The sequence below is a fragment of the Bison bison genome, unplaced genomic scaffold (genome assembly GCF_000754665.1).
Source record: "Bison bison bison isolate TAMUID 2011002044 unplaced genomic scaffold, Bison_UMD1.0 scf7180017864289, whole genome shotgun sequence".
NCBI lineage: Eukaryota > Metazoa > Chordata > Mammalia > Artiodactyla > Bovidae > Bison > Bison bison.
This window is the reverse complement of record NW_011494861.1, coordinates 3,577,439-3,603,417: the sequence shown is the minus strand read 5'-3', so window position 1 is coordinate 3,603,417 and position 25,979 is coordinate 3,577,439. Positions and strand designations below refer to the sequence as shown.

At 43.1% G+C, this 25,979-nt stretch overlaps 1 protein-coding gene across 2 annotated transcripts in view; it reads left to right on the top strand.

Annotated features, from left to right (window-relative positions):
- The window catches only part of UBE4B (ubiquitination factor E4B), a 121,493-nt gene that overhangs the window by 17,839 nt on the left and 77,675 nt on the right, over positions 1-25,979 (top strand). For both annotated transcript variants that reach the window (XM_010849916.1, XM_010849915.1), the window contains exon 2: positions 19,842-20,028. In XM_010849916.1, the coding sequence (XP_010848218.1) occupies positions 19,842-20,028 (187 nt within the window). The remainder of the gene's footprint in view (positions 1-19,841; positions 20,029-25,979) is intronic.

Sequence of the window (25,979 nt, the reverse complement as noted above, 5' to 3'; positions counted from 1 at the left end):
GGTTGCCATGCCCTCCTCCACTGTTTTGGCTGCTTTCCCACAGGACACACCTAAGTAAGTAGCCTCACCACCAGCCCTACTGTCTGGCTCATGACAAAGCGATGGTTTTACTGTCATTAGAAACGAGACTGTCAACTGTTACGTCTTAGGGAGAAAAAAGATATGACCCTGAATAAAATTAGATGGGAGTACCTGGAATGTGGGCTTCCCAGGGGGCGCTAGTAGTGAAGAACCCTCCTGCTGATGCAGGAGGTGTCAGAGATGTGGGTTCGATCCCTGGGTTGGGAAGATCCCCTGGAGGAGGGCATGGCAACCCACGCCAGTATTCTTGGCTGGAGGATCCCATGGACAGAGGAGCTCAGTGGGCTTTGGTCCATAGGGTCTCGAAGGATTGGGACCCGACTAAAACAACTTTGCACTCACACATGCACTTGGAGAGCATTGCTGGGAGCGAGAACAGATGCGCTCCCTGCTGTGAAAGTCGCTCAGTTGTGTCTGACTCTTTGTGATCCCACTGACTATACAGTCCATGGAATTCTCTAGGCCAGAATACTGGAGTAGGTGGCTTCCCTTCTCCAGGGGATCTTCCCAGCCCAGGGATCGAATCCAGGTCTCCCGCATTGCAGGCGGATTCTTTACCATCTGAGCCACAAGGGAAGTCCCTTGTGTAGCATGTTTGGGCTGGGGAGGTGCATTTGGGTTAAAGCATTGATGCTTTTAAGTTTTTGATTTGGGAGTCAGTCCTGAACATGGTCTGGGAGTTGGTGAAGGACAGGGAAGCCTGGTGTGCTGCAGTCCATGGGGTCACAAAGAGTCAAACACACTTAGTGACTGAACAACCACCACCTGAACATAGTCATCACATCCTTTGGAGCAGAAATGCCGTAGAGAAAGCAGGCTTTCTTGTAACTCTGAGTAAACGTATTTTAAGTTGAATGGGTCATCTGGAAAGCGAAGGAGAAAGGTTTGGAAAACAGATTGTGGAGGTGACTGTGCTGGTCTACTGTCGTCTCCTTATGCTGTGCTTTGTGTGTTCTGTGGCACCGTTCAGCTGACTGGAGTCTTGGTTCTGTATTTGGAGTATGGGGGTCTGGGTTCTTGAGCTGTTAAATTCATGTATTAAAACTTATGGTGCACGTCACAGGAATGCGGCCAGCTGTCTGTCCCTTTCTTCTGCTAACTTCCTTTTATATCTTGCTATTAAAGGAAGGGTGAATGAAAGTCACTCGGTCATGTCTGGCTCTTTGTGACCCCATGGGACTGTACAGTCCATAGAATTGTCTAGATTGGAATACTGGAGTGGGTAGCCTTTCCCTTTTCCAAAAGGAAGGGTAGAGTACTCCAAATTCTACAATTAAATGTACTTTGCTGCTAAGTCGCTTCAGTCATGTCTGACTCTGTGCGACCCCAGAGATGACAGCCCACCAGGCTCCCCCATCCCTGGGATTCTCCAGGCAAGAACACTGAAATGGGTTGCCATTTCCTTCTCCAATGCATGAAAGTGAAAAGTGAAAGTGAAGTCACTCAGTCATGTCCGACTCTTAGCGACCCCATGGACTGCAGCCTACCAGGCTCCTCCGTCCATGGGATTTTCCAGGCAAGAGTACTGGAGTGGGGTGTGTACTTTAGGTTCATTATATTATGAGGCAGAAATAAAAATAGGAAACAGAAGGTAGAAACAAAATCTCTCTTCAGAATCTCACCATCCAAGGATACCTATAGTTCACATTTTGGTGTACATTCCGTCTTCCACTGTTTTTTTCTAGGTTAGGTATCCCGCTGCCACCCCACCCCCCATCCCCGCCGCCCCCAACTAAATCTTCTAACATGCTTTTTGTTTTTGGTCTCCCTAGGTCATAGATTTGGGGGAACTTGAAAGGATTTTAGAAGTTTTTCTAGCTTAGCCTCTTCAGGTAAAATTACTTTTTCCTGATTATAAATTCAGTAGTGAAGATTCACTGATTTCTGCATGATTCATTGTCAAAGACTTCCAAAATCAAGAATAAAGGAAAAAGCAAAAATTATGTAATCCTGTTATCCAGAGATAACCATTTTTTAAAAATAAATACTTGTTGTTTTGGTTGCATCAGGTCTTAGTTGTAGCGTGTAGGCTTCTCTAGTTGCACAGGTGGGCTCCAGAGCTCAGGCTCAGTGGTGTTGGCACATGGGCTTAGTTGGCCCCATGGCATGTGGAGTCTTCCCGACCAGGGATCTAATCTGTGTCCCATGGACTGGAAAGTGGATTCTTAACCACTGGACCACCAGGGAAGTCCTGTCATTGTTAATTTGGGGGTGAGGGAGAGATTGCCTTCCCTGGGTATTCTCTGTGTGAATGTACTTGACATGTTCTGCTGTTTCTTAAGCTTTTTTGTTTGTTTCTTACCTTTGTGCCTCTGCTTTCTCTGGAGCCCTCCCGCCTGCTCCTGTGGTCTGTGATTCTACAGCCCTCAGACGGTGGCTGTGAACTAGATAGGAAAGTTCTGCTCTTGGTACCTAGAGTTATCTGTCCTGTAAACACTGGTACCGATGACTCAAAGTGCGTATCTCCTGCCTACAGTCTAGACCCAGATCTCTAGCTGCCCCACCCGGGGGGACAGTGAGGGCATGGACTCTCTGAGCTTGTTGTACTTCTCTACACAAAGCTTTGCTTTGGGCAGTCACTGGAAGGCTGCTGAAACTTGCTGCAGTTCAGTGCTTATCAGGAGTTCTTTTGAGAGCACAGCACATTTTTATGGGCATTCGAGAGAAGGATATGCAGCCCAGTCATCCCCTGAGTGATTTTTTATCTTTTTTGAGTCAGAGCCCTCTTTAAAAATCTTATGAAAATCAGAGATCCTCATGACTCAGGTTTTGAATCCTTGCCCTCAGGACTCTAAAATCTATCCTAAAGCCAACCCACACCACAAAGGTGAGGCAAGGCTCTCCTTCCTCACTTGGGCCACTCTAAAATTGCTTTCTCTGAATCATATTTTTCCATTAGCATCTGCCGATACTAAATACGTGATCTGTGTTGTCAGTCACGTACTTTGTTGATAAAACTACATGTGTAATGTGTGCACGTCTCCCTTCTGGCTTTATCTTATTTTTTCTATCATCTCATTTCTATCCTAGTGTGCTTATCTGTTTGATTCTAACTTAATTTAGTGAAGTTGATGTATTTTATGTGTTATTTTCTTAATCACTTTCAGTCCTTGATAGAACAAGGAAACGAAAACCATAAATAGAATAAATGCCCGCTGCCTACAGGGCATTTCTGTTTGGGTATTCTTACAGGCCCCTCATAACCAGTGTGTTTGTGCAAAAGTCACTTAGTCGTGTCCGCCTCTTTGCAACCCCAAGGGCTATACAGTCCGTGGAATTCTCCAGGCCAGAATACTAGAGTGGGTAGCCTTTCTCTTCTCCAGGGGATCTTCCCAACAAGTTGCAGGTGGATTTTTCACCAGCTGAGCCAAAAGGGAAGCTCAATAGTTAGATTATAACTCCTCTCTCCTTCTTGAAAACTCTTTCCTCTGTATTCTCAGTTTATGAATTTACCATCCACTTAGGTATCCTGGCCTGAATTCTAGACTCTCCACCCTTCCTCATATCTCACTTCCCAAATAATAACCAAGTTCTGTTGATTGTACACATTAAATGTCCCTGTAACTGTTCCTCCCCATGTCCCCCTTGCCTACGTTTGCTTTGTCCCACCTCAGTCCATTCTCCACATGGTAACTAGAGTGATGTGTTTAATTTTTTTATTGTTTACTTATTTGACTGCACATGGTCTTAGTTGCTGCATGTGGGATTTTTAGTTGCAGCATGTAGGGTCTAGTTCCCCAACTAGGGATCGAAGCCCAGGCCCCTTCACTGGGTGCATCGAGTCTTAGCCACTGGACCATCAGGGAAGTCCCCTGCAGTGATGTGTTTTAAAAGATCAATCTGACCCAGTCACCCAGTCAAAATGTCTCTTTTGCCTTCATGAAAAAGTTCAGTCTTAGGATGGTATTTGGAGCTCGCCATGTGCTTGCCCCAGCCTGTCTGTCCTGCCTCATATCTTGCTGTGGCCGTGCACACTCATCCTTATCAGACATCTCAGAATTCCCCTAAACACCGGGTGTTCTTACAAAACCTCCCTACCTTTGGCGATGCCGCTCTGTCCCTTGGCCTGCTGAGTCCTTCCTGTCCTGAGGAAAAAACTCTGATCAAGTCACTTGTACAGCATGTTTGTAGGTTGTAGAATTTGTATGTTGCTTTATTTTCTTTCTCTTTTAAAAAAATGTGTTTATTATTTTTCGTTGCACTGGGTCTTGGTTGCTGTCCGTGGGCTTTCACTAGTCGCCGTGAGCAGGGGCTACTCTCTAGTTGCGGTGTGTGGGCTTCTCAGGGCGGCGGCTTCTCTGTGTTTGCAGAGCAGGGCTCTAGACACTCTCGGGCTCAGAAGTTGTGGCTCATGGGCTTAGTTGCTCCGTGCTGTGTTGGATCTTCCCAGACCAGGGATTGGACGCCTGTCCCCTGCATTAGCAGGTGGGTTCTTAGCAATTGCACCACCAGAGAAGTCTGCTTGATTTTCAGTTACTCTTTTGGGCTGATTCAGAAATGACATTACTGTGGTTGGTGAAAGTGATTTTGAGTTCTGAAAACCTAACAATGAAAAAAGCCAGATGATAGTCTGTGTGCGAATTACTGATTGTGTCTCTGGGGAATTGAGATTTATAAACATGCACACAATAAGGAATAGACAGCTTTTGTAGGTTAAGCAAAAGATGGGGTTTATTTTAAGGATACAGGCTCCTCCTTCTGAAGCCAGGAGCAGAGAGGTAGCTGGCTGATCACTGGAAGGAACTGAAACCTGGAGCCCGAATGCTGCTGGGACTTCCTGGGTGTGTGCTTCCTTATAATTGCCGCTTGTACACACCGTGCCTCACCTTGCCTCTGTCTCACTGCCTCACACTCAGGGGCAGTGCTGGCTGTTCCAACGTCATGCCTGACATGTGCAGCTGAACATGTCTAGAGAAAACCAACCCAGGCTGGTCGGTCTAATTTTCCTCTCAAGTTTTTATTCTGAAAATGTTCAGATCTGCAGAAAGGTTGATCGAGTCACCTGGATTCATCATTTTGTTGGTGTTGTCTTTCTGTATTCACTTCTGAGTGTGTGTGTGTACATGTGTACATGTAAACATATACATAAACAGACATATTGGTTTTGACTGAACTGTTTGAAAGTATGGAAAACCATAAAGCAGAAGTGAGAGGAAGGAGTGGTGAGGGAAGGCCTTACCAAGAGGGTAGCATGTGAGCAAAGACCAGGAGAGAAGATGCTGGGCAGTCGTCTTGGAGAAGAGCGTGCACAGGAGAAAGAGGCGGCAGTACAGAAGTGACCCCTAACCCCTGGACAGGGTGTGGGCTGAAGACAGAAGAGCCTCTGCATCACTGGGCTTGATACTGTCAAAATATTCCCTGCCCCTTCCTGATCCAAGGTTATGTTTCTCAGCCCCACTGGCTGTAGGCATGGCCATGTGACTTGCTTTGGCCAGTGATATGTGAGCAGAAATGACCAGCTCACTTCTGGCCTCTCCCTCTGCCTTGACACGTGGGAGTGTTCCCTGTAGAGGCTACTCTGTCATCCCGGGTCCTTGGAGGAAGGACAGTTGGGAGCAGAGCAGCACTTCCATCTGAATGTTTTCAGACTTTATAGACATAGCAGGAAATAATAATAATTTTCTTCTCTTCATCAGAAATTGTGTGAAAGGAGAAGAAAGACAGGAAAAAATAGAAATTTTTATGTATCACTGCCATTTTCATTTATGTGTAACTTGCACTAGTATCTAATACAACGTAAGTACACCCAGTGGAATCATAGTGTATGCCCTTTTGCAACCTGCTTTTTCAACTCTGTTTAAAAATACTGTGGTCAAATACATGTAACATAGAAATATACCTTCTTGTAAGAGCAGGACATGTTGAGGTGAATGTTTTCTTTTAAAGATACAGCATGACTAAGCCTCGTATGAATGTATTAAATATGTGTATGTATGTGTAACCTCCACATGGAGTAATAATGGATGTCCCAGACTGAGTTGAAGTCCCCTTGTTTGTGTCTTTTCTACCCTCCTTGTGTCTTGTACAGACCTTATTTTGCTGTGTCATAATTGTTGATTTTCTTCTGTGTCTTTCCCCAGTAGATCTGAAAGTCCTTGAGGGAAGAGCTTATGACTCCAATATTGTCTTACCTTTAGTGCTTGCTACAGTGGTTGGTGCAAAGTAGGCACTTAATAAACCAGCAAAGGACTGAATTTGAGGGACAAGATAATGTTCATAAAGTGTCATGTTTTTCCATTTTATTTATTGATACTCTATATACTTTAAACCAGAAGTGGAAATATTTTTAAAATTTACTTTTTGCTGCCCTGGATCTTCATTGCTGTACAGGCTTTTTCTAGTTGCGGCAAGTGGGGGTACACTCTAGTTGTGTGCAGGCTTCTCGTTGCAATGCCTTCTCTTGTTGGAGAGCACAGGCTCTAGGCACACAGGCCTCAGTGGCTCTTACACACGGGCTTAGTTGCCCTGAGGCATGTGGAGTTTTCCCAGACCAGGGATCGAAACCCGTGTCCCCTGCATTGACAGGTAGCCTCCTAGCCACTGGACCACAAGGGAAGTCCAAAATATTCTTTATTTCAAAATATAAACTCATCAAAGAGGGAGTTTATTAATATACTAATATTGTTAGAATATAAATACTCTATCTGTAGTATCAACATCCTGTACATAAATACATTTATTCGTAACTAATCATAGATAGACAGCACAGTATCATCAGGAGTAAGGATGCCTCCATTTGCAAGTCACTGCAGTGTCAGAGGGGGTTTTCTTCTCTAAAGAGCAATGGAATCTGGAATTAGACTATCTGGCCTTTCATTTGCTAGCTATATGACCTTGAGCAGGTCACGTAACCTGTCTTAAGAGTTCAGTTTTCTCATTTGTAAAATGGGAAAATAAGTGTACCATCTCTTTGGATTTTGAACTAAATTTATATACATGAAGCCCTTAGAACCAGCATGAAGCCCTTAGAACCATCATCAGGGTTTGGTAAGTGTTAATCCTGTTAATATTAATTAGGTTTTTGTCTTAGAGTTTGCAACATTCTCCCAAAGTTAATTGTCAGTGACTAACCCAGAAAACTTTACTGTCTGAGTAATGTATTCACTTCTGCTTTGTAGGAGAGGAGATGATAGGGTTGTATTGAAAAGGAAGGGCACATTTAACTGGTGTTCAGTTGAAATTTTTTTTTCCCAGTTGAAAATCTTTGAAGGAGAAATTAAGCCACTTCTTCTATAATGTCAAGGTTTAAAGAAAAAGTGTTTTTTCATATTTTCGGCATTGTGTGACAGTGGTAGATTGAGTTTAATATATCCTTTAAAATGGGGATTTAAATGACAAGACTTTTGGAGCTTTAAGTGAAAATGTTAAAAAACTTGTAAACTTTAGATCATAGAGCTATGGTGTTCAGATTTGAATGTATTTATTTTGAGATATATTGTTGGGTTTAGATGTGTAGATGTGAAACTGAAAGTTGCCAAGTCGTGCCCAACTCTTTTTGACCCTGTGGACTATAGCCTGCCAGGCTCCTTTGTCCATGGGATTCTCCAGGCAAGAATACTGGAATGGGTTGCCATTCCCTTTTCCAGGGAATCCTCCCAACCCAGGGATCGAACCCTGGTCTCCTTCATTGCAGGCAGATACTTTACCATCTAAGCCACTAGGGAAGCCAAAGGAATATAGTGAAATTGTCATAGCATTTTATACGTTTTAGACATGACCAGGTATTGGGAAAAAAAACCAAAACACTTACAATAATATAATCAAAACAAAAGAATCTCTAGAAGGATGCCATCTGGAAGAATAAATATTTGAAAGTGTTTTTCTTTATGTTGAAATTTAGTATTTTAGAATGTAATAATTTGGGAAAGTAAGATGCTTTTGTAGAATGACTGTTTGCTAAATTGAAAACAATGCCTTTTGGACTTAGTTTTCCCCAACACAGATGCTAAAAATAGGAGGAACAATTTGGCCCATCCTGTCTTAGCTTCTGCCTCATGTCACCACTGTGGCCCTTGCTGTTTTGAACAGAGGCTGTTTTGAGTCTATTTTTAGTTAATCAGAACCGTGAGGGTAGGAAGTACTGCGTCAGAACAGTTCCAGGGAAACCTCTATTTATTTTACCTTTTTTATCCTTTAAAAATTTTATTATTGTGTTTTTTTTTTTGGCTGTGCCATGTGGCTTGCGGGATCTCAGTTCCCCGACCAGGGATAGAACCCCAGGCATCCTGAAGTGGAACCCTGGCCCTCAGCAGTGAAAGTACTGAGTCCTACCCATTGGCCCACCAAGGAGTTCCTGGGAAACCTCTATTATAATGTCATTTGTGAAATAAGAACTGAAACAGTCAAGACAAGAAAAACTAGGAATGAACTTTCATGATCAGTATGTTTGGGTTTGAGTTGTGGTTTAGGACACAAGTTGAGGAATTGGAAGTTCCTTTTTATGCTTTTGGGTTTTTTCTGTCTGTGACATCTAGGAAAGCAATTCTTTTTAAGCAAAAGTCCCTTAACTTTAGAAAGATTATACCAGTCTTGTGTGTTTGTATATAAAGTAGAGTAAGCAAAGAGAAAAATGTTTAATAATATTTTGGTGTGTGGTACTATTTTTAGTTTGTGTCTCATATGTTCTTCTTGTGATAAAAGTGAGGTCACATCTCTTAATAGATTAATTAGATGGGCTTTCATACCTGTGATTGCTCAAAGCCATTCTTTAGGAGGGAGTCTCCAGTCCAGATATTCTCAGGGTCCTCAGGTTGCTAAACCAGTTCAGAGCCACCACCATGGTGGAAGGTGGCCAATCCACTGAAGAGCTTCGTCTCCTACTGAGAGCGTTGCTGTGTGGCCGCCCAGAGCACTGCCCCGGCACCGCTGTTTCTTCGCTCCCCAGCAGGTCTTTAACATGGGAAGTCAGGACAGGTTCTGCCAATCCTTTTCCAGCTCATGTCATGGGTGGACCTGCCCCTTCTCCTTCCTGCACTCCCCCCTCTCCCTTAATAGTCCACAGGCTATTTCACAAAGTCTTCATTCTTCTTCTTCTTCTTTTTAAACCTGTGTTTGTGGAATGGTACTGGGAAGGGAATGGGGAAGGCAGCACAGTGGAAATCTTTCTTCTTTGGAAAACTTCCTTCAAGCCCTTATTGCAGTGAGTCAGGACATTTGTGCTATGTTTATAACACTGAGGAGAACATCTGAATTTAACATCGCAGGCTGAACTTGGCACCCAGATTTAAAGTGGCTTTGTGATTTTTCTAAAAGCTGTGTGTGCGTGCTTTTTCAGAGGCAATATTATCATTCCAATAATGGTAAATTTCATGTGCAATGCATTTTCTAGTGTATTTCACTTATGCTTTCATTAATTCACCAGATATTTAAAGGGTGCCCACTATGTGCCAGGGCCTTCCCAGGTGGCACACTGGCTCAGTAGTTATGACTCCTGGGCTTGGTTGCCCCATGGCATGTGGGATCTCAGTTCCCTAGTCAGGGATCAGACCCACATCTCCTGCAATGGAAGGCGGATTCTTAACCACTGGACCACCAGGAAAGTCCCCAAACCACTTTTGTTACCCTGTCTTAAAGGATCTGCAGCCCAGGCAGGAGATGTAAGACCTAGTGGTCTTACTCCGTCTCGTGGCGTTGTGTGCCATCTAGAAGCTGACAGCTCTCCAACTGTCATCCTAACCTGCCCTGTGCCCCACACGTCAGATTATATATCTTCATGACAACTCCATCTGCCTGCTTGTTAATAATCTTGTGTCTTAAAAGCACTATTTAGTCTCTCCCCACCTCCATTCTTCTTACTGTCTTTACTTTGTAAACGGATGTAATAAATTGCTTGGGCCCAAGACTTTGGTGCCATCTTTGCCCCCTCTAGTTTTATCCTCCCCTTCACCCAGATTTAAAATAGCTTTATATTTTTTTTTCCAAAAACCATATGTGTTCTTTTTCAAAGGTAATAACTTTATTCCATAAACAGTATATACCCCATCATTTCTCCCATCAGTAGCGTGTATAATCAGCACCTCCTGTGAGCTTGAACTCTGTTTTCAAAGTATCCCCCCTAATTGCCCCCCCGCCGTTGTCTTCATAGCTACCCACCCTAGTCCAAGTCATCGTCCATCTTCCCATAGATTATTCCAGTAGCCTTCTGAGTAGTCTCTGCCTACTTTCATTCTCCTCTACAGTTTATTCTCCCCAGCAGCCAAAATAGCAATTTTTAAATGTAGGTCAAATCATGTTCTTTTTCTGATCACAAAACCCCCTGGTGGCTCCCCACGGTCAGTCCTCTTACATTGGCCCTCAAAGCCCCTCTCTTACCTCCGACATCCTCATCTCCTACTGTTCCTCCCCTTGCTCATTCTGCTGTAATCACACACTGCCCTTGTTGACCGTGGACTTGGCACACACAGTCGCACCCTACTTCCCAGAGACCCACATGGCTTGCTTCTTCCCTCCCTTCAGGTGTTTTCGTGCATCCCCCTTTATCAGAGAGGCTTCTCAATCCACCTTGTGTAAAAATTATATTGCCTTCTCCCCAGCGTGCCAGACTGTCCCTCCTCTGCTTTATTTTTCTCTAATGGTGCTCATAACCACTTGGCATCCTTTTTGTCCATTTGACTGTTGTCCTTGGACCACCACTAGAATCTGAGTTCCACGAGAGCAGGGACTGTTCTGTTTATTGGGGTACTTGATGAATGAGGTTAAATGAGGAGTATCTGAAGAGGGGTCAGTATCAGAAGTCTGAAACACTGTCTGGGCTTTGAATATTCAGTGAAACATTCTTGTGTGTGGCTTCAGTACTCCCTTCCCTCTGTGTATTTATTTCTCCCTTCATCCTGGGTATAAAGGCATGTTATGTGTCAGGGACTTCCCTGGTAGCTCAGATGGTAAAGAATCTGCTTGCAGTGCAGAAGACCCAGGTTTGATCCCTGGATCGGGAAGATCCCCTGGAGAAGGGAATGGCTACCCACTCCATTATTCTGGCCTGGAGAATTCCATGGACAGAGGAGCCTGGCAGGCTACAGTCCATGGGGTCGCAAAGAGTCAGACACGACTGAGAAGCTAACACATGTGCCTGGCACTGTGCTCACTGCTGGGGATACAGTGGTGAACAAGTAGACATGATTTTCTTATGGAGCTTCTGTTCTACTAGGGAAGTTAAAACAGTGAATAAGAAATAAACAAGATATTTATGGACCATGAAGGTTGCTAGAAAGATGTGACCAGAATATGAAATGAATGTGGTAGGGAGGGCTGTGTTTAATAGGATGGTCAAGGAAGTCCTCCAGGAGGTGACATTTAAGCTGAGAATGGAAGGAAGAGAAAGAGCCAGGTGGGTCAAGAATTAGGGAAAGTGCTGCTAAGGGAATTAGCGAGTGGCCAGAGGCAAGACAGTGGAAATGGAAGTGGCAATGCACTCCAGTATTCTTGCCTGGAAAATCCCATGGACAGAGAAGCCAGGCAGGCTACAGTCCATGAGGTCAGAAGAGAGTCAGACACAGCAACTAAACAACAAGAGGCAAGGTAGAGCTAAGATGATATAGGAACTGTCTGAGGGCCAGAGTGGGACACCACGACCCCGGAGGAGCACTCTGTAAAACATGGGAAGGATCTGGGTTTTATTCCAGGTTCAGTATGACTGGCTTATTCACTCAACATAATGTCTTTGGGGCTCATCCATGTTGCAGCGTGTGTCAGAATTTCCTTCCTTTTAAAAGCAGTCCATTTATGTGTAGACCACATTTTATTTATGTTTATCTATTGATAACACTTGGGTTGCTTCCACCTTTTGCAAATAATTCTGCTGTGAACATGGGTGAACAACTACCTGTTTGAGTCCCCGCTTTCAGGTCTTTTGGGTAATTCCACTTGTAGGAATTCCACTTGTAGGAATTACTGGATTATATGGTAATTCGATTTTTGATTTCTTAGGGAACTGCCACTCTGTTTTCCTTAGTGGCTGCACCATTTTACATTCTTACCAACAGTGTGCAAGTGTTCCAATTCCTCTACACCCTTGCTCACAGTTGTTATTTTATGTTGTTTTTTGGTTTGATAGTAGCCATCCTAAGGTGAGTGTGAGGTGTTAGCTCGGTGTGCTTTTAATTTACATTTCAGAAATGTAAAGCTTTGACGGGCTTCCCACATGGTGCTAGTGGTAAAGAACTCACCTACCAGTGCAGGAGACAGAAGAGACTCGAGTTCGATCTCTGGGTCGAGAAGATTCCCCTGGAGAAGGGAGTGGCAACCCACTCTAGTATTCTTGCCTAGAGAATCCTTTTGACAGAGGAGCCTGGCAGGCTACAGTCCATAGGGTCACAAAGAGTTGGACACAACTGAAGTGACTTAGCACTCACAAAGCTCTGAAGTGTTTGTGTGCATGCTCAGTTTCTTAGTCCTGTGTGACTCTTTGCAACCCTGTTAACTCTTGCCCACTAGGCCAGATTGGACCCAGGTGGATCCATTAAGAAGCTTTTGCAGAGGTCCTGGTAAGAGAGGGTGGTGGCCTGGAGAAGATGGTGGCAGAGGAGCTGAGAACAGAGGGTAAACTCATGTGGAAGGAGCAAGACTTGGTAAATAGTCAGGGTTGAGGAGATGAAGGGAGGCTGAACACAGACCCTATCTCTCTGGCTTGCCCACTGGGTTGGCAACAGTTTGGGGCAGGGGTGTTTTCTGGTCCACCTCCCCCATCCACTCCAGTGAAGTGTTCATGAGAGAACAACTTCGTTCGTTTCTTGAAGTTTTTCTTTATTTTTAAGACAAATATTCTTTTTATTTCTGTTAAACTGGATATACAGTTATTGTTGCTAGGCAACCAACTTTTAACAAATATATAACTGCAATTTAATTTCATGTTAGCAAGATAGATATTGAAAAGATAATTTTGGGTAGATCTAATCACAGTAATAAATAATTTATAGGGAATTCCCTGGTGGGCCATTGTTTAGGACTCCATGCTTTTTACTGCTGAGAGCATGGGTGTGAGCCCTGGTCACGGAGCTGAGTTCCCACAAACTGTGTGGTGGGGCCAAAAAATAAATAATAATTTCTACAATTTTTTTTTTTACTTTCTTACAGCGGCCATGGGCTTCCCTTGTGGCTCAGTTGGTAAAGAATCTGCCTGCAGTGAGGGAAATCTGGGTTCGATCCCTGGGTTGGAAAGATCCCCTGGAGAAGGGAAAGGCTACCCACTCCAGTATTCTGGCCTGGAGAATTCCGTGGACTGTCCATGGGGTCACTAAGAGTCAGATACGACTAAGTGACTTTCACTTTTACACAGGGGTCGTATTCGTTAAAGCCCTAGAGGCTAATTTTGCCTTGACCTTCGCTAGTACAGAAGTGACTCTTGATTTGTTTCCTTTCATTACAGAAGCAAATTTTGTTTTTTTAAGTTGCCCGAGAGGGAGAAGTTATATTACAGCCCTACCAGTTAATGCACTAAGTGAACAGCACACTGATCCTCTCCTCATTATTTTCCGGGAAATTAATACGGCAGAACATGTCAGAAAAGCACAAGGCGTGTGCTCAGTCACGTCCGATTCTTTGTGACCCCGTGGACTGCAGCCTGCCAGGCTTCTCTGTTCATGGGATTTCCCAGGCAAGAGTACTGGAGTGGGTTGCCATTTCTTGTTCCAGGGCCTGGTGTAGGATAGGCAACTCGACTTCCTTTTCGTGTTTAGTTTTATTTCAAAGTGCTAACTTTGTAAACTGATGACAGTGGGTTTGAGGGGGGTGAAAACTCAGTGGGAATGAATATCACTACTTTTAAAACAGTGGTTAAGCTTTGGTGATTATTAACTTTTTTCAGCTAATGTGAATGAAATTTTCTGCTGACAAGTAACACTAGTCACTGGGCTGTCTGCAGTTCAGACTCCAGTGCTCCATCACTGAGTGAGTTTTTCATCACAGAACTGGTGACAACTTCCACTTCCAGTCCTCATCGGAGGACTGGTGATGACTTCTGCTTTTCCCCTCCCCTGTCCAGTTCTGGGTGGTAAGCACATGTAGAGACTGGATGCCAAGCTAGGTTTTAGGGAGATAAAAATAAGTGAGCAAGAGGCAGCCAGGAAAGTGCAGCCATTCTCAAAGGTTTTGGTCTCAGGTTTCCTTTATACTCTTAGAAAATATTAAGGCTCCCAATGATTTTTTGTTTAGGTGGTTTATATCCATCAATATTTTACTGTATTAGTTTGGTAATAATATTACCTGGAGTACCTGGAGAAGAGAAAGGCTACCCACTCTACCCACTCCAGCATTCTGGCCTGGAGAAATCCATGGACTGTATAATTCATGGGGTCACAAAGAGTCAGACATAACTGAGCAACTTTCACTTCACTTCACAGAAATGAAAACTGAGAAATTTAGAAAAATATTTATTCTTTAAAAAAATAATAAAAGCCATTATATGTTGGTAGCAGAAAATGAAGAGGAACTGAAGAGTTCCTCTTGTTAAAGGTGGTAAGAGGAAAATGAAAAAGCTGGCTTCAAACTCAGCATTCAAAACGCTTAAGATCATGGCATCCCGGCCCATTGCTTCATGGCAAATAGAAGGGGAAAATGCGGAAGTAGTGACAGATTTTATTTTCTAGGGCTGCAAAATCACTGTGGACAGTGATTGCAGCCATGAAATTAAAAGGAAAGCTTGTTTTCCTTGGAAGGAAAGTTTGACAAACCTAGATAGCATATTAAAAAGCAGAGACATCACTTGCAAACAAAGGTTTGTATGGTCAAAGCTATGGTTTTTTCCAGTAGTCATATACAGATGTGAGAGTTGGATCATAAAGAAGGCTGAGTGCTGAAGAACTGATGCTTTCAAATTGTTGGCTGGAGAAGAACTGAGAGTCTCTTGGACAGCAAGGAGATAAACCAGTTGATCCTAAAGGAAATCAATGCTCAGTATTCACTGGAATGACTGATGCTGAAGTTGAAGCTCCAGTACCTTGACCACCTGATCGGAAGAGCCGACTCATTGGAAGGGACCCTGATGCTGGGAAAGACTGAAGGCAAAAGGAGAAGAGAGCAGCAGAGGTTGAGATGGTTTGATAGCATTACCGATTCAATGGTAACTTGAGCAAACTCCAGGAGATGGTGAAGGACAGGGAAGCCTGGCATGCTGCAGTCCATGGGGTCACAAAGAATAGGACATGACTTGGTGACTGAACAAACAACTACAGTGTTAATATCAATAACATGTTTTTAATGAAAATAACTCACTTCCTACTTTTGCATTCCAGTCCCTTATGATGAAAAGGACATCTTTTTTTTTGGTGTTAGTTCTAGAAGATCTTTTCGGTCATCATAAAACCGTTCAACTTCAGCTTCTTCGGCATTAGTGGTTGGGGCATAGACTTGGATTACTGTGATATTGAATGGTTTGCCTTGGAAATGAACAGAGTCATTCTGTCATTTTTGAGATTACACCCAAGTACTGCATTTTGGACTCTAGTTGACTATGAGGGTTACTCCATTTCTTCTAAGGGATTCTTGCCCACAGTAGTAGGTATGATGGTCATCTGAATTAAATTCACCCAGTCCAGTCCATTTTCATTCACTGATTGCTAAAATGTCTGTGTTCACTCTTGCCATCTCCTGTTTGACCACTTCCAATTTACCTTGATTCATGGACCTAACATTCCAGGTTCCTATGCAGTATTGTTCTTTATAGCATTGGACTTCCATCACCAGTCACATCCACAACTGGGCATTGTTTTTGCTATGGCCCTGTCTCTTCATTCTTTCTGGAGTTATTTCTCCACTCTTCTTCAGTAGCATATTGGGTACCTACCGACCTGGGGAGTTCATCTTTCAGTGTCATATCTTTTTGCCTTTTCATACTTTTGATGGGGTTCTCAAGGCAAGAATACTGAAGTGGTTTTCCATTCCCTTCTCCAGTGGACCACGTTTTGTCAGAACTGTCCACCATGACCTGTCCATCTTGGGTGGCCCTACACAGCACAGCTCATGGTTTCATTGAGTTAGACACGGCTATGGTCCATGTGATCAGTTTGGTTAGTTTTCTGTGATTGTTGTTTCATTCATATGTGGCTCAGATCATGAACTCCTTATTACAAAATTCAGACTTAAATTGAAGAAAATAGGGAAAACCACTAGACCATTCGGGTATGCCTAAATCAAATCACTTATGATTATCCAGTGGAAGTGACAGATAGATTCAAGGGATTAGGTCTGATTAGAGTGCCTGAAGAACTATGGACAGAGGTTCGTGACATTGTACAGGAAGCAGTGATCAAGACCATCCCCGAGAAAAACAAATGCAAAAAGGCAAAATGGTCGTCTGAGGAGACCTTACAAATAGCTGAGAAAAGAAGAGACGCTAAAGGCAAAAGAGAAAAGGATAGATATATCCATCGGAATGTAGAGTTCCAAGGAATGGCAAGGAGAGATAAGAAAGCCTTCCTCAGTGATCAATGCAAAGAAATAGAGGAAAACAATAGAATGAGAAAGACTAGAGATCTCTTCAAGAAAATTAGAGATACCAAGGGAATATTTCATGCAAAGATGGTCACAGTAAAGGACAGAAATAGTATGGACCTGACAGAAGCAGAAGATATTAAGAAAAAGTAGCAGGAGTACACAGAAGAACTGTACAAAAAAGATATTAATGACCCAGATAACCATAATGGTGTGATCACTCACCTAGCTCAGACATCCTGGAGTGCAAAGTCAAGTGGGCTTTAGGAAGCATCACTACAAACAAAGCTATTGGAAGTGATGGAATTCCAGCTGAGCTATTTCAAGTCCTAAAAGATGATGTGAAAGTGCTGCATTCAATATGCCAGCAAATTTGGGAAACTCAGTAGTGGCCTCAGGATTGGAAAAGGTCAGTTTTCATTCCAGTCCCAAAGAAAGGCAGTGCCAAAGAATGTTCAGACTACCACATAATTGCACTCATCTCCCATGTTAGCAAAGTAATGCTCAAAATTCTCCAACCCAGGCTTCAACAGTGCATGAACTGAGAACTTCCAGATGTTCAAGATGGATTTAGAAAAGGCACAGAGGAATCAGAGATCAAATTGCCAACATCCAATGGATCATCAAAGAAGCAAGAGAGTTCCAGAAAAACATCTGCTTCTGCTTTACTGACTACACCAAAGCCTTTGACATTGTGGTTCACAACAAATTATGGAAAATTCTTCAGGAGATGGGAATACCAGACCACCTTACCTGCCTCCTGAGAAATCTGTATGCAGGTTAAGAAGCAACAGTTCAAACTGGACATGGAACAATAGACTGGTTCCAAATTGGGAAAGGAGTACATCAAGGCTGTATATTGTCACCCTGTTTATTTAACTTATATGCAGAGTACATCATGAGAAATGCTGGGTTGGATGAAGCACAAGCTGAAATCAAGATTGCTGGGAGAAATATCAATAACCTCAGACATGCAGATGATACCACCCTTATGGCAGAAAGTGAAGAAGAACTAAAGAGCCTCTTGATGAACGTGAAAGAGGAAAGTGAAAAAGCTGGCTTAAAACTTATCATACAAAAACTAAGATCATGGCATCTGGTCCCATCACTTCATGGCACATAGATGGGGAAACAGCGGAAACAGAGACTTTATTTGCTTGGGCTCCCAAATCACTGCAGACAGTGACCGCAGCCATGAAATTAAAAGACATCTGTTCCTTGGAAGAAAAGCTATGACAAACCTTGACAGTGTATTAAAAAGCAGAGACATTACTTTGCTGACAAAGGTCTGCCTAGTCAAAGCTATGGTTTTTCCAGTGGTCATGTATGGATGTGAGAGTTGGACCATAAAGAAAGCTGAGTGTGGAAGAATTGATGGTTTTGAACTGTGGCGTTGGGAGAAGACTCTTGAGAGTCCCTTGGACAGCAAGAAGATCCAACCAGTCCATCCTAAAGGAAATCAGTCCTGAATATTCATTGGAAGGACATGCTGAAGCTGAAGCTCCAATACTTTGGCTATCTGATGCAAAGAACTGACTCAGTGGAGAAGACCATAATGCTGGGAAAGATTGAAGGCAGGAGGAGAAGGGGATGACGGAGCATGAGATGGTTGGATGGCATCACTGACCCAATGAACATGAGTTTAAGCAAACTCTAGGAGTTGGTGAAGGACAGGGAAGCCTGGCGTGCTGCAGTCAATGGGGTCACAAAGAGTCAGAGACATCTGAGTGACTGAACTGAACTGTACGAAAATAACTACATTTTCCAGAACAAATTCAGTGAGTGACATTGTTTTTACTTTCGCAATTCTTTTAAATGTCTAACTTAATGGAAGACAGCTGGAATCTCATTAACTTTTTTATTTAATTTGCTGCAGCAGACTTGTCATGTAGCCTCTGGAAAACTCCACTTGACATGAGAGAATGAGAGTGAAAAAGGCAAATGTCTTAATGTTTGGCTTCACAGGCCCTCTGAAAGTGTTTTCGAGATCCCTAGATACAGCCAGCTTTAGTGATAGGAGCACAGACACTAAAGCTAGATTTTAGTGAGTTCGCATTCCAGCTTTGCCACTGACCCGTTAGGCAAGACATCTAACCTGTCTGTGCCTCAGTTTGCTCATATACAAAATGTACATAGGTACCTGCTTCAGTGGGTTATTATGAGGATTAAATAGTAAGGTGTAAAGTACTTAGAACATTACTAGAAGCATCAGTTTTTATTTAAATAAATAAGCCCTGTTAATAATTCTTTCCATCAAGGAATTTAATCTAGTTAAGGAGATAGTTGAAAACCAAACAACTTCAGGATTTTGTATAAATTCCTTGATAGATATATTTATAGGAGAGGCTTCTCAACTTTGGGGCCAAGAGTCAGGACGTTCCTGTTGTCTGAACCATAGAAGGTGCAGATTTCCACCAATGTTAGAATGAGTTATAAATTCTTAATTCAGACAGTGTCCATCCCCATTAACTTTTGCTGTAATTTAACTTTTTTATCTTCCTTATTTGTAATGGAAAGAGTGTGAGCAGCCTAACTGGTTTGCTTCTCTGATGCCCACTTAGAGCCAGAAACTTTATCATAATTGTCACATATGCCCATTGCCTGGGAGGGCAGGTGCTCAGAGTTCATTGCCTGGTTATGAATTAATGACAGTCAAAATGTGGGAGAACCATTTCTGTGATCCACTAGGCTTCTGTGGTACATATTTGTAATCACTTGATAACTCTGGGATATAATTGTAAGAAGGAAATTATAGATAATATTTTTATTGAAAGTTAAACCTAATCATTTTGTTCTTAAAAATGAGAGTAAAATCTCTTAATGTAACTTTTATTATTTTCTCATTGTTTTAGGGAATTATATTGGATATTTATTATATTTTTAAACTTTAAACTTTTTATTTTGCATTGGGATATAGCCAGTTAACAATGTTGTAGTAGTTTCAAATTAATATCTAAGGGACTCAGTCAGACACAGTGTATATTTGTTTTAAATTCTATTTAAAATTACCAAGTCTCTGGGTTTTATTACAATAACAAGAAGCTTTAATGTGTTGAAAAGTGTAGTATGTTTATTGTAAATTCACAGTGTCACTCAAGATGGCTTGATAAACAGGTGGTAAAGCAATTAAGATGCAATTTTTAAAAAGTTAGTTGGTAACTTATAAAAATACTGCCACACAGAGTTATCGTTTGTCTCGAATGAGTCCTTTTTTCTCAAGGCATGTTTAGTTTTTGATGCTCAGGTTTGGTCATTGATAGCATTAATATTGTTATTCTCATGCAGAGTTGTGTTCCTGCTGTTTTTCACAGAATGCTCTTTCCCCCTCATTGTAGATCCGACGGAGGCGCCTTGCACGACTTGCTGGTGGACAGACCTCCCAGCCTACCACCCCTCTCACTTCTCCCCAGAGGGAGAACCCCCCCGGGCCTCCCATAGCAGCATCAGCTCCAGGCCCCTCCCAGAGCCTTGGTCTCAACGTCCACAACATGACGCCCGCTACCTCCCCCATTGGTGCATCAGGTGAGCCTCACCTTCATACCTGGGAGCTTTCTGGTACAGTTACAGTTGCGAAATTTCCATGGCAGGATGAAATGAACAGCAACTTTTAAAAATCCTGCAAGCAGTGGTTTAAAGATTAAGGTCATTACAATGTGTTTTGTTAATGTCTGTTCATTTTGATGTTTTGATAGTGATGTTGAAGCTGACTGTTTTCTATAGCTTTCATGCTTTTTTTCAGACAAGGCCAGGTCTTTTCTCTGATGGCAAGGAGCTTAAGACTAAATTTGGTTCTGCAGATTTTATGACTTTGGTTGATGCTTTTTTTTTTTAAGATAAAATATTCTGCAAATCCAAGATTGAAATAATGGTCAAGATTGAAATAATGGTCAAAATAATGCCTCTGATTATGGATTTCATTGTCTTCATTCTATATTGTCATAGAACCTTTTCTCTAAATTTTCAGGGTATGTAAAGTTCGCCTTGGGAATTCCCTGATAGTCCAATGGTTAGGACTCTGTGCTCTCACTGCTGAGGGCCTGGCTTCAATACCTGGTCAGGGAACTAAGATCCCATAAGCCTTGCAATATGGCCAAAAAGAAAATAAAATAGAATAAAAGTTTGAACTCTTAACTATAGAAGTATTAATATAAATGAACCATAATAAGTTCACCTGATATGATGTCTTATAACTGTCTCATTGATAGTTTAACTGTTGTAGAAGTTAATTTCTTTATAATTAATGAGCTCATGGTTGATACCATGGTTGTCTTTGTTGGGAAATGTATCTTTTAAGATATCTGTCTTTTCACTAAGTGAACTTTTCTATCAAATGTAATAATTATTGACTTTATTATAGTAGTTAGGATTCTAAGTAGGAAAAAGGTGCTAAGAGACCTGCATTGATCATCATATCATCTAATAATGTAATATCTGATTGTCAGCTCTGCTCTTGTTTAATGCACCGCCACCTCTGAACAATCCATCTTCATGATCTAGGATAACTTGTCGATTAAAAGTTATTTGCGGAGTTTCTGTTACTATGACTCTCGTTAGGCATCACTGTAGGCCCCTCCTAAGGCAAATACAAATGCTTCTATGTAAATCTGCTAATTATTAAATGAGAGAGGCTCAGGCCAACACATGTTAGTAATAAACGATGCCTGTGTCTGAAATGTTTCCTGGTTACTGCTTGGAGAAGCTGTGGTTATCTACTAGGAGAAAGGGTCAGGATTCCAGTTGTGTTTCGTCCTTTTCCTGTGGTGCCACCAGCACTGCTGCTTGCCTCACCCTGATCAGACCCCACCTGGGATGCTGCCGCGTGTCCAGGGAAGAGCTCGTGGGATGGGGAGGGACTTAAAAACTTCACTGCATCAGCAAAGTGTCCTGGGGACAGGCTCCTGCCGCTCCTCGCTGCATCGGGTCGTCTCTTTGGGACCTTCAGGATTAATCTCGGCATGCTCCTTAGGCCCACTCATGTCAGCCACCCCATCTCCCCGTGTCCTCATGCCTTATCTCCCAGTCTCTAATCCTTATGTGGTTTGTCACATGTACCTTTCCTTCCCCACTTCCCCAAATTCTGAAAGCCTTGTGCCCAGCCACCAGCATAATCATGCTCTGTCAGCGTCCCTTCCCCTTAGTGCTCTCACTGGATCTGACCTCTTTCTCCATTGCTTTCTCGTTTCTTCTTCTTGACCATTCTTCCTCCACCCTGAAAACACATTGGTTTGAATCTTGTGTTACCTAACCATATTCTCCACTTCTCTCCCTTGTTGAGGCTTATATTCCAAAGCCCGCTCACCCACAGCACTCGTTATGTCCACTATTTGTCCAGCACTGTTTCTGTCTTAATATGTGATGATTTCAGTAGCCGTGTGATCCTTCCAGAACTCCGACCTCTGTGTTTCTTGAGCTCCTCCCCTTCAGTGACCTTTCCTGCCCTCTGACTCCAGCCACTCACTGCCATGGTCAGACTCTAGATTTTTCAGTCTCAGTGACTTTCTGACCACCACCTTCGGCTTTTTTGCTCACCCCTCTGTGCCCAAATCCTCAGTCTTCCCTTGGGGCTACAGTCCCTTGACCCATCACCTTTTTACTTTCTTCATGTTTCCCCCTCCTCGTGTCCTTACTTTCCTCCTCAACCTGGGGAAATTTCATGGCCAGTCACTACTGTCACTCCTTCTCTGGCCTCTCTCTCACTCTGTCTTCTTCCCTTAAAGTACAATCCTCGTCTTAAGTCCCAGTCCCCTCCTGTTCTTGGTCTCTTGCTGTGAAATGAGGCTGGAGAAAAACCATACTAGCAATCTCATTTCAGAGCCATCATCACAGACTCAAGTGGACCCTTAATACTAGTGGGTAATTGTACTGTATTTCCTTGTTCACTCTCCCACAGTCTGTTTCAGTCTATTTCATACCTTCTCTAATGTGTAACACCTCTTCTCCATGTACACTCTGGGCTGGTGGCCCACCTTCCAGTTTTGTGGAGAGAACAGATGCAGGCAAAAGGGAACCTACCTCCTTCACCTTCAACCCTGCCTCCACTGCCAACCAGTATGTGCGGCCAGTTCTTGTCATAGTTGAACTGTCCCTGCCCTTGCTGCGGTCTGTACCCTGGATCCCATCTCCTCTCACTGCCCAGAGCCATTGCTACAGCAGTTCCTGTCGTCTCTCCAGCTTCATCCGGTTCTCCATCTCAAGTGGAAACCTTTTATTTTTGTTTAAACAGTCATCATACATGCTGTTCCTTCTCCCATGATGGGAGTAAATAAAAAAGAACTCTCTTGATCTCATATCCCCTGCTGACTTCCACCCCACTTCTCTGCACCCTTTCACAACAGAACTTCTAGAATGAGTTGCCCATCCTTAGTCTCCTCTTTCTGTCCTTGCACCTTGCTGAGTCGAGTCCCATCAGGTGAGGCCTCCTGTGGTCAGCTCTGAGTCACCGTCTCGTCTGACCTGTCAGCTCCATTCCACGTGGCTTTGGCCTTCTTCTCCTTGAAACACTCTCTCTTCAGCTTCAGAGCATTACGCTCCTGATTTTCATCCTGTTTCCATCTGTTCCTTCTTAGTTCTTTGTATGAATCTTTTTCATTTCCCAAGCTTCTAAAGGTCAGGGTTCAAGGGCTCAGTATTTAACCTCTTCTCCTCTCCATCTCTATGCTTATTCTCTTATTAATTTTATCCAGTATCCTGACGAAATTGGTACCTCCAGCTCAGGCCTGTTCTTTGAACTTCAGTGTGGCGTTCATCTGATACATGTCTCACAGTTAACACATTCAAAATCAAGTTCGTGATATTTCCTTACATCTTATTTTTTCCTAGAACCCTATCTCAGTAAATGATAACTCATTTTTTTTTTCTAGTTGCTTAAGCTTAAAATGGGCATCCCTGGTGGCTCAGATGGTAAAGAATTTATTTGCAGTGGAGGAAACCTGGGTTCAGTCCCTGGCTAGAGAAGATCCCCTGGAGAGGGAATGGCAACCCACTCCAGTATTCTTGTCTGGAGAATTCCATAGACAGAGGAGCCTGGTGGGCTATGTAGTCTGTGGGGTTGCAAAGAGTTGGACACAACTGAGTGACTAACACTTCACTCTTCTGCAAGCTTAAAACATTCTGTCTTCTTTTTACCTCATAATTCTAGGTTGAGAGTCATCAAATTCCTTCTTTAAAAGGCCAGTTAGTAAATATTTTTGGCTGTGCAGGCTGTGCAGTCTCTGTCACAAACATTCTTCTCTGCCCCCTAGCACAAAACAGCCATAGACTTTGTGTCAACTGATGAGCATTGCTGTGTTTCAGTAAAACTTTATTTACAAAAATAAGTAAGTGTGGCCTGTGGACTGAGGCTTGCTGACCTCTGTCCTAGGTCTATCAGCAAAATTTAGAACCAGACTCAATTCTCACCACCTCTTCTCATCTCACCGCCTCTCCTGCTACTGCCCAGGTTCAAGGCACTTGCATATCTCGCCTGGACTATTAGAGTGGGCTTTAGACGCGTCTCTCCTGCCTTGTCTCTAGACGTGCCTGCCCTGGCTTCACCTCAGTCTGTTGTCCGTGCAAAGCCAGACTGGGTTCCACTGAAGCAAGACTACAGCACTGCAAAGTATTATTCTTTTCAGCAAGGAGGATAGTTATTATCACAATAGTAACCAACAGACTTGGCAACTCTGAACGGTTCATTCTTGTCAGGTGTGCCTCTATGCTGTGAAGTCACCATTGTGTTTCTCCTGTAACCGTCATTATTCATAATCACAAACAGGTAGATGCTGTTAGCCGTACTCTTGGCAGATGGGATAAACAGATTTTCAGGAAGTGAAGTGAAAGTCACTCAGTAGTGTCCAACTCTTTGCAACCCCATGGACTATATACAGTTCATGGAATTCTCCAGGACAGAATGCTGGAATGGGTAACCTTTCCCATCTCCGGGGGATCTTCTCAACCCAGGGATTGAACCCAGGTCTCCTGCATTACGGATTCTTTACTAGCTGAGCCACAAGGAAAGCCCAGATTTTCAGGAACTTACTAAATAGGTTTAAGTGAAACAGAAAATAAACCACTCCTAAGAGAGGTTACATCATCTTCTGTTGTCTTCTGGCCTCAATCAAAATAAAAGTCAGAGTCCTCACCTCAGCCTGGGGCTGCATGAGGTCTGTCCTGAACCTGTCCTCCTCTCTTCTTTCCCTTCCTCCTGTTTCAGCTAGAAATGTGCTGGCTTCCCCTCTGTTCCTGGGACATTCCAGACATGGTTCCTGTTTGTGTTTGTTTCTGTGTGTCTGTGTGTGTTAGTTGCTCAATCCTGTCCAACTCTTTGAGACCCCATGAACTGTAACCCGCCAGGTTCCTCTGTCCATGGGATTCTCCAGGCAAGAATACTAGAGTGGGTTGCCATCCCTTTCTCCAGATCTTCCCAACCCAGGGACTGAACCCTGGTCTCCTGCATTGCATGTGGATTCTTTACTGACTAAGCCACCAGGAAAACCATGGTACCTGTTGGGGGCTTTTATGCTTGCTGTTTCTTTGCCTAGAATGCTCATACCCTAAAATCCACCCAGCATTTTTCTTCCACTCTTCATATGTTTACCCATGTCACTTTTTCAAAAAGGCCACCTTGTCTACACTTGATCTTAGCCAAAAGGCTGAGAAGTGATGACCACGTTGTCCAAACATTCAACCTGTATCTGACATAGACACTTGTTCCTTGAGCTCTTGTTGCCTGCCCACATAGCATGTATATTACTTGTTGTTGTTGTTCTTCAGTCATGTTCGACTCTTGCGATCCCATGGACTGCAGCATGCCAGGTTTTCCTGTCCTTCACTCTCTCCTAGAGTTTGCTCAGATTCATGTCCATCAAGTTAGTGATGCCATCCATCCATCTCATCCTCTGTCGTCACCTTCTCCTCCTGCCTTCAGTCTTTCTCAACATCATGGTCTTTTCTAATGAGTCAGCTCTTTGCATCAGGTGGCCAAAGTATTGGAGCTTCAGTCCCTCCAATGTGTATTCAGGATTGATTTCCTTTAGGATTGACTGGTTGGATCTCCTTGCAGTCCAAGGGACTCTCAAGAGTCTTCTTCAACACCACAGTTCAAAAGCATCAGTTTTTGGTGCTCAGCTTTATGGTCCATCTCTCACATCCATACTTGACTATTGGAAAAACCATTGCTTTGACTAGGCGGACCTTTGTCAGCAAAGTAATGTCTCTGCTTCTTAATACACTGTCTAGTTTTGTCATAGCTTTTCTTCCAAGGAGCAAGCGTCTTTTAATTTCATGGCTACAGTCACCATCTGCAGTGATTTTGGAGTCCAAGAAAATAGAATCCATCACTGTTTCCATTACTTGTAGTGTATCCTGTTTTCTCTGCTTCCTTTCCTAATGTGTGAGCTCCATGGGGGCAGGGACTTGTGTGCATTTTATTCATGAAAACAGTGTGAGTAGTTTCCATGAAGATGATGATGCCTTGTGCTTACCCTCTGTGGTCC